Below are 9785 nucleotides of genomic sequence, written 5' to 3'. Positions count from 1 at the left end.
CACTTGAAATTTCTAGGGAGAGGACGCTGGTTAAAGTAACCTTCTTCCAGGTAAAGTTTCTTCCAGGTATCTCCTGGGAGGGGGGGGGGGTGCTCAGCACTAAAGCACCGAAAAAAGTCTACCGCCTCCTGAACGAAATGAAATTTATATAGAAAATATATACTTTTAACAGTGTCCGCTCCCCCCCCCCCCCCGAAGAACGTCTACCGCCCCCCCCCCCCGGAGAAAAATGTCTGAAAGAATCATCACTGGAGGTGTTGGGGGGGGGGGGGAACGCACCGGAGAGATGTCCGAAAGAATTTCTAGTCAACCCGGTGGCGTTTCTAGAATCTAGGTTGTTTGTCACCTGGTGCGATTAATGTAGGTGTTACGCATGGTGTCAACCGGTGCGGATCACATGACGCTACTGAATCGATCCTATCCTCGCTGGTGTAACCCCGACGACGGTGTGATGTACTAATGATGTACTCAACTTTAATACATTAGTAAAAAAAAACTGTACTACACTATTTCTGTATTTTTACTTTCTCGTACGTGCGGTTTAGGGAAAAGTACCAGATCTAGATCTAAATCGTGCAAAAATTATTACGCGATTCTATTCTATAAAAAGAATTAAACATAAAAAAAAATTATGAAAAAAAAATCTTAATGTAATTATAAATTAAACGTTAATATAATATTTTTAAAGAACACTCCCGCTTTATTTTAAGTCAGTTCCAGCCCTTGAAATTAGAAATCTTTTATATAAAAGACATTTAAGAAAAATTTGACTGTTTTGGGTTCTTAGTGTTTCTGTGTAAGTTACGATAGCAACACTTGATTGATCATCAATCATTAATATTATTTAATATTATTATTAGATTTAACACACAAACACTTCGCTTAGAGGCCTACATTTAGTTAGTAGTCTACACATCTAGATCTAGAATCTAGGTCTAGAAATCTAGCACTACGTCCTAGCTAGCTACAGGTAACAGTAGCAGCAAGACCAGAGTTTCTTTACCGCCCCCCCCCCCCCCCCCCCCCCAACGAAATGAAATTTATATAATTTATATAGAAAATATATACTTTTAACGGTAAAATCACGATATAGCGTCGGAAATTATTGGGTAATGTTCGTTGAATTTCGGTAACATTCGTTACTGTAAACTGTAAACCATAGTTTATTTGACCGGTGAAATAAAAATAGAGTCAAGTGCATTAAATTATTAATTATTGTTTTAACTTAATTTAATTAGGGTTGTCGGCATCCGCCGAGTTCGCGGTAAAAACATGACCCGAAATCGCCCATTACTTTCTGATACCGGACCCACGAGATTTGGTTTTGCATACTAATAAGTTTTTAATTTATGGTAATTAATTAAGTTTAAAAGGTCATTTCCTAAGGTTAATTAAAAAGTAGAGTGGTTGTCCCTTAGTTTTAATGGCTTTGCGACCTGATTGCATGCTGTCTCTGCTTTGGTCTTCCACTCTGTATCAAGGTTAGTTTCAAATACGTTGGAATCTCGATTTTTTAAAGGATTCCTCTAGATGAGAGTAGATTACTGATCAGACATATCTTAAGTAATTGGAAATGAAATTTGTTTTTGGATATTTTGACTCCGACATTAGTTATACCCCTCCGAACGTAGTCACTGTATGTAGGTCACGCTGCCACCATTGTTATATTTTTTCATCCCGATCTTCCTGCCTTTAAGTTTGATCAACTAATAACATATTTCTTATGGCATGTGCAAACAAATCTAATTTTTTATTTCAAAATATATTTACATACCCATCTTTAATTTTTTCAGCTCTAGTTCTAGTTTTGCAGAATATGTTTTTCCTAAAAATCCAATTTTGTCAGACTAGACTCTAGACTGACAAGAGTCTGACCTAGATCTAGGTTACCTGTCTGTTGCTATACACTAGCATTGTGCTAACTGTAATTTTAAGTATTCAAGTTCTACTTACCCTTAGATATAGTTATATGCTGAAAATCAGAATCCATACACAATTCACACATAAAAACATTGATCTGATAACTTCATTTCACTTATTACAAAATGGCTTTTATATGAACTCTACTTCACCTCCACAAAATAACAAGGCAGTTATAGACACATTACAGTGTTCAAGTCATTTACTTTAGATTTCTGACTATGGAGTTCTTTCATTCACTGTATTTATATAAAATATTGCTTTAGAAACATTTTCATATTTGCGCAGCAGTTTTATAACAAAATGGCTTAAAGATGGACTCTACTTCACCTGCCCAAAATAATGAGGCAATTATATGCACATAACAGTGTTCAAGTCATTTACTTTAGATTTCTAACTTTGTAGTTCTTTCATTTGCTGTATTTATATAAAATAGGGCTTTAGAAACATTTTCATATTTGCGCAGCACACAGTTTTTTGGGGTTATGGGAGGAAGCCAACACAAAAATATAAGTTCTGTATTATTTTTATTAATTTCAACAGCATTTACAAGTTCTATATATCATTCTAGTTAAACTCTGCAAATATGAACAAAATACAACTGCAAGTAAAATAACTATGCTCAATTTATTCAGGTATACCATGACTTGTCACAATTGGCCAATGCAAAAGCAAGGGGATTCCACCCCTCACAAAAAAATTCGCCAAAAAAAAACTATTTGAGCTAGACAGAAAATCTTTTTTGTTTTGTTTTCATTTTGTTGAGCTCTACAAGAATATGTAATTTTTATTTTTATATGATGATTAGTGTTTTTTTTACCTAAATCCCTAATTTAATGTTTAACTGCCAAAAAATTAGCAACAATTAGTAGGCTAAATCTAAATATTATTAATAAAGTCGAGTGTAGTAATTAATGTTTTATTTTAAAAAACAGAAAAAACCTGCAGAAGATTTGCGCCAACCAGCTCTAGTTCTGTTTGTAAATAAGACGATTAGATTAACTAAAGTTAAAAGTAGTAAGAATAACTAGAATAATGTTTAGTAGCAGCAATAATTAGCACATACACTTAAAATAATTAGAAATACAAAATAATTAGCAAAACAGTATTTAAAATGCAACTAAAATCAATCCTTGCACATTTTTAAACATTATGTATTAAAAATAATAATGATGGTTTTACAGTATTTCCGGTGGTTTCCGGAACGGCTCGACAGACTACGCCATGGTTTTACTGTTTTTTACTGCTGTACAGTTCCGGAATAATAACCGACGCTATATCGTGATTTTACCCTTTTAACAGTGTCCGCCCCTCCGAAGAAAGTCTACCGCCCCCCCGAAAATTTCAAGTGCCCCCCCGGAGAAAAAAGTCTGGAAGAAACACTGAGCAAGACTCGCCCGCGGCTAGTAATGTAGTATGTACGAAAAAGTTACTTCATTGTCATGGCTTTGAAAGAAGTATATTGTGATATATTTGTGTCAAATATATATCTATATACTATATATATAATTCTCGGTAATCTATCGTTTTAGGTACGTAAAATCGCCTGCGACTAGTAATGTGAAAAACAGGTGACTCCTTAAATTTTAATAATCATTTTACGTTTCGAGGAGGATTTATAATAGGCCTATGTTTTGAAAAATACAAAAATGTTTCATTTATGTAGATCTCCCTGTTTTTAAACAATTGAATTAAAACTTTTCAGTAATAAATAAAAACTAGCGATGTTTCCAACAGATGCAACATTGCACATTTACTATAGCAGCCATCTTGTTGAAGTTTTTTTTCATTGTAAACTTATAGCACAAGATTCAGGGGAAGCCACTCTAACTTACAGATGGCAGCTTTTTATATAGCAAATCCTGCTCGTAAACACTGCTGTTTAAAGTTAATTTCTTGTCTATATTGAATTGATATATTTAGCTATTGATTTAGGTTTATTGTACATTTATCTATAAAATTTGACACAAATATATCACAATATACTTCTATTGAAGCCTTGACAATGAGGTAACTTTTTTGTACATTACTAGTCGCGGGCGATTTTATGTACCTAAAACAAAAATACCTAATTTTCGTCTTTGATACCCTAGAAAGCACCAAGCTGTAAGTGCGCCTTGCAGTCCCCTCTATTCCTCTCTAGGCATATCTCTACCACCCCCACATGGTCTGGTGAGCTGTGGTTCACGCTAAATGTTTATAATCGTAGAGACGGGTTTAGTCACAAATATTAAAGGCAGATAATTTAGTTTGAAACGATTTTAAACTAAGAGGAGGCTGCTTTCACGGGGGGGGGGGGGGGGGGGGGGGAGGATGAGGGTTATCGTCCTTAATAAGCTACCGATAGTGTTTTAAAGCAAATATTTTCAATGACAGCAGTGGTACTGTCGAATTCACAAATTATGAATTACTAAAAAATAGAAAATAAAACAACTAAATAGCTGCGTATGATACGCCGCGGGTATAGATAAATGAATAATAAACCTAAATCAATGGTTAAATATAACAATTGAGCAGTGTTTGCTAGCAGGATTTACTATATAAAAAGCGGCCATCTGTAAGTTAGAGTGGCTTTCCCTGAATCTTGTGCTATAAGTTTACAATAAAAAAAAAATAAACAAGATGGCTGCTATAGTAAATGTGCATGGTTGCATCTGTTGGAAACATTGCTAGTCTTCATTTATTACTGAAAAGTTTTAATTCAGTTGTTTAGAAACATTTTTGTATTTTTCAAAGCATAAATCCTCCTCAAAATGTGAAATAATTATTAAAATTTAAGGACTCACCTGTTTTTCACATTACTAGTCGCGGATGATTTTACATACCTAAAACGATAGATTACTTTTATTCTGTCTATTCTAGAATCTAGATCTACGTCACTTCGTACTACGTGTAGTGTAGATGATAGTATTACTAGTAGATCTGATCAGTCTAGAATCTAGATCTAGTCTAGATTAGGGTTGTAGCATACAAAATGAATTTTTGAGTATTTTATCTTAAAATCAGTATATTGAAGGATTAAGAATTCCATTGGTTCCAAATTTATTTTTCTAGCTGCAATAGGAGAGGAGAAATAATTTTTTTTTCTGTTTAAAATGTAGGCCTGTGGTCTTATATTATAGCCTATATTATATAACCTCTGTAAAAAAAAGTGTGAAACAAGTGGGAAATAAAAATGAAAATTTTATAAATGTAAATTTGCATTAATAATTGTGCAGGCTTGTTTCTGTTTGATGTTATGCTTTATTTTTTAAAAATGTACATTTTTACTAGATCTATGACTAATTGTATAGGAAAAAAAAAACATGGCTGATATAGGTCCAAATCTTAAAAAATTCATAAAAAATGTAGGGGCCTATTTGTAAAATTAAATCACAATTTCTTTATAAAATAAGAACCACAAGGGGTTGATTTTACTCATTTTGCATAGTTTTGTCTGCAGGCAAGTGTTTATATAGGCCTATTAAAATAAAGTTGATTTAGAGCATATATTGTTTTCAAATGAATTTTTTAATAGGCAAAAATGAAAGAAAATGAAAAGTAATTGAACTAATTGCACTAGGTTATAGCTGAACCTCAGTAGATTTTGAAAATGTAGTTGCCTTGTGTATTGGAAATTAATATGATATTAATTTTAAATTAATAAGAGACAGTGGTAAAAACAAAATTTGAAAAATCCACCAAGAGCTCTGGGCAGGTTTTTTTGTATGAAAATTATCTCCCTTTGTTCTAATGCTACATACTAGTCTAGATCTAAACAGATTAGCAGTATGAGTAGATATATGTCTACTACTAAAACTCAAGTTTGTTTACATGTTTGTATATTTATTTGTTATTTTGTTTGTCTGTTTGGTTACAGTAGAGAATCTGTAAAATACATATTTTATTTGGGAAGAGGATAATGTTCTTTTTCACCAAACTGTTAATCACAATTTTGTTTAAAGACATTAATTAATTTATTGATATATTCATTAGTGGAAACACCACTTTAATTATAAAAGTTCAGAACAAACACATTGTTTCATACTGTATGAGTGTAGGCCATATGTAGACCTACAATTGTATACAATCTGGACTGGGTCCAGTGGGGCATAATGATACTAGCTGGTATAATTTAAAGAGTGTGTACACAGCATTAACTATTTTGGGGTTAGAAATTAATGATTTTTATTGTGGAGTTAGTCTAAACTAGGAGATAAAACTTAATGGCCCCATGCCTGGCCTACATTTGCCCCAAATGCTAAATTAAACCAATTCAAACTAAATTAAATAGCCTGCCTTTAATATTATTTTTATATTGTTAGAATAATTTTGTATTAATTTCAATATTAGAAAATACTTGGATTAGTACAAATGTTTAAAAATGTACAGGTGTTAAAAAGTGTAGCTCTTAGTGCCCTTCTTTACCCTAATTACTAGATGTCTTGTTAAGCTCGGCCTACTAATATTTGATATAAGCCTAATAATACATGAATATTAGGCCTATAATAGTATTATAATAATAATATTAGACATTATAGTGTCATCACATCTCTGGACTCTAACTCTATACTACTAGATCTAGTGTACTTGTACATTACTAGATCTGTTATCTAATCTTGTTCTACTCTGATCTCCTGTTAGGAACATATTTCAAAATTTTAAATACTGCCAAATAAAATGACTGTAGCTAGTTAGATCAAGATGTACTAGTTATAAAGTCATAGTCAATTTACTTTAAGGTAGGGTAAAATTTGTAAAAATGCTAGAAATAGCGGTGACACCATTTGCTGGAATTTTCACGGTTATGTACTGTTTTACTTTTTTTTTTACTTTAATGCCAAAAGTACTGAATGTTTTTGTAAATATACGTATTAAAACTTAATTTTTTTGTTTGTTTTTAAGGTTTGTCAAATATCCCAAACATAAAGCTCTTTGAAATGGTCCAAGCGAGTCTTTACTTTCATGTGAAGTAAGTCAGCATTACAAGATGATTGAGTTCAGCTGTTCCATTTGTTTGAGAAGCTTCCCAAGGCTAAGTAAACTTAAAAAACATTACAAGAAGAGACACAGGGAGCTGACCTGCTTGGAGTGCTGCTTCTGTGACTATTTTACTCTAGACAACAGCCAGTTTGTCGCGCACAAGAAAGCAGATCATCCTCGTGACAGGTTCGCCTGTCAAAACTGTGACTACACCACCAAAAGCTGGAAGCGTATCAGCAAACACCACACTGATGTTCATGTGAATGATGTATCTTCTGAATCAGGCGTTTGTGGGTCTACAGACAATGTAATACAACAGGAGGTGGTGGAGGTAAAACCTGAGATTGATTCAGAAAACTGGGGATCTTCGTATAATAATTTCAGTGCTGACCATTGGTGCGATGAAATGAAATCAGTAGTCACCGATGAAATGAAATCAGTAGTCAGTGATTCTCAGAGCCAAGATATGAGCGATGCGTTAACTTTAGAAAAAAATCGGACAAGTGAAGTTTATATTAAGGAAAAGAAACGAAATACTGATCAAGATTTTGGTAACTCATCGCAAGCTTTATGCGCTTGTGGGCGGGCTTCATTTTGTCAAATTTGTAGTTCATTAACAGTTAAAAAACAGGTAATTAGGAAACATATGAGGAAAACTACAACCCCAAAACTGTTTGTGTGTGATTTGTGTGAAAAGTCCTTTGAGACAGAAAAACACCTGACCTCCCACAGAGATCTGCATTCAAAGGAAAATTGTTTTCTTTGTGCTTATTGCGATAGGTACTTCAATTCTTCCGAGGACCTTGAACTTCACTCCCACCAGCACCTGAAATCCAAGCCGTACAGGTGCGAGTTTTGCGAGAAATGCTACACGTCGAAATACACACTAAAAAGGCATCTAATGATCCATGAAGGTCAACGTCCTTTTCAGTGTGAAATGTGTGATTACGCCTCCAGTCAGAGAACTACCCTTGATGTTCATATGAGAAAACACTACAATGAGCGGGACTACCAGTGCAAGTTGTGCCAGTATAGCTCGGTTAATAAGGTCAACTTGGATGTTCATATGTTAACGCACAACGGGGAGAAGCCGTTTCGCTGTAATATTTGTGGGAAAAAATTCCGACAGCGCTATCATTTGATAAATCATAAAGAAAGAATTCATAGGGATTTATGTGATTGAATTAATTGGGGAAATTCCAATAAATGGGGACAATTTTTAAACGCGGGACATACCAATAAATTGGAGTCATTAAAAAAAAGGGATCATTTCATTAAATGGAGTAAGAAGACATTTTAAAAAAATGGAATTTTTTTTATAGGTAGGTTGAATAGCTAATAAAATAAAAAGGGACATTGGATAAATGAGGAAAATTAAATAAAAGGGAACACATGAATAAATTAAGACAATTTTCAAAAGAAAGGAGTAAGTAAACACAGGAGGTAGTTCTCTAATAGAGCAGAATGAATTTATACAAGGAGATTAAAGATTTCTTATACTTTGTTGAAACTATTTTTTTATAAAATAGTGACAATGTTGTCAATAGTTTAATGACATGTTTTGTATGAAATTTTTTTTTTTCAAATTTATTTATTATAAAATGTCATAATGTTTTAAACTTGTATGCTGAATGTCATGACATTTAAAACTGGTATGTCAAATGCCATCACACTTGTAATGTGTATGCCAAATGCCATCACACTTCTAGTGTGTATGCCAAATGTCATGACCCTTTAAACTTGTATGCCAAATGTCATGGCCCCTGAACTTGATTGCCAAATCTGATGACACTTCAAACTTACAAGCATTATTGTTGGTATACAATCAGTAAAAAAATGTATTCAGTGTCCTCTTATGAAATTAACATTTCAATATTTCTTTCTAGATTTGAACCTCTGGCATAAAAATGTGTCAAATAAGCCAGTCGCCTGGCAACCTTTTTTGTGCTACATGCTAATTTATGTATTATTTCTACTTCTACTAAGATGAAGCTTGATCTATTATTTGATTTTAAAAAGTTAGTGTTATTCTGTTAGGGTAAAGTTCAGGGAATTAAAGCGTACAATTGATTTGGTCGCTTCTCTGTTTTGAAAAATACCCAAATAACATTGACGAGCCAATTAAATGTTATACACCTATATGTTGGTATAGGCATACATAAAAGCACACTATTGAAATAATAAATTATGATTTCTTGTTCAGTCTTGTGGTCTTAGAAGAAATGTTGTAGTGTTTTTCAGTGCTATTTTGTGTTTCTTATAATATTTCAAAGATCCAATTGTTCAAATCCTTAGTTAATTAAAATTGTATTGTCATTTAAAATTTTTAACATCTAGTTCTATTTAATAAAACTTAATCTATTTTTGTTTAAGATAAATAATACATACAGAAACAATCCTATTATAATTTTTTAATTATTGAAATTGTTGGCTTAATTATCTTTGTAAGATATAGGCATTTGTTAAAAGGAATAAAACCAACATATTTTGCTTCAGGTATTCTTTTTTTTTGTCTCTTACAACTTACACTACAGTAACTTACAGTAAAAAAAATGTTCATGCTTTTGTGTAAACTGATGAATGTTAATGTTTTGTTGTTGTCAACTTATAAATATGTTTTTGTGTAGTTAATTTCCAATTTAATGTTAATGTTTAAGTGTAGATTTCCAATATAAATGTTATGTTTTTGTGTAGAAGATTTCCACTATAAATGTTATGTTTTTGTGTAGAAGATTTCCAATATAAATGTTATGTTTTTGTGTAGAAGATTTCCAATATAAATGTTATGTTTTTGTGTAGAAGATTTCCAATATAAATGTTATGTTTTTGTGTAGAAGATTTCCAATATAAATGTTATGTTGCTGTGTAGAAGATTTCCAATATAAATGTTATGTTTTTGTGTA

General features: G+C 32.5%; 1 protein-coding gene across 1 annotated transcript; it reads left to right on the top strand.

The window, feature by feature from the left end:
- Positions 1-761: 761 nt before the first annotated feature.
- Positions 762-9330, top strand: LOC131943982 (zinc finger protein 569). The gene is made up of 2 exons (XM_059304407.1): positions 762-796; positions 6805-9330. Exon 2 carries the CDS (start codon positions 6890-6892, stop codon positions 8063-8065), a length of 1176 nt encoding a protein of 391 aa, XP_059160390.1. The 5' UTR covers positions 762-796; positions 6805-6889; the 3' UTR covers positions 8066-9330.
- The last annotated feature ends 455 nt before the right edge of the window (positions 9331-9785 follow it).

The sequence above is a fragment of the Physella acuta genome, unplaced genomic scaffold, assembly GCF_028476545.2.
Source record: "Physella acuta isolate Inbredline_101_S28 unplaced genomic scaffold, ASM2847654v3 ptg000475l, whole genome shotgun sequence".
Taxonomy (NCBI): Eukaryota; Metazoa; Mollusca; class Gastropoda; family Physidae; genus Physella; species Physella acuta.
This window is presented reverse-complemented; position numbering and strand designations above follow the sequence as displayed.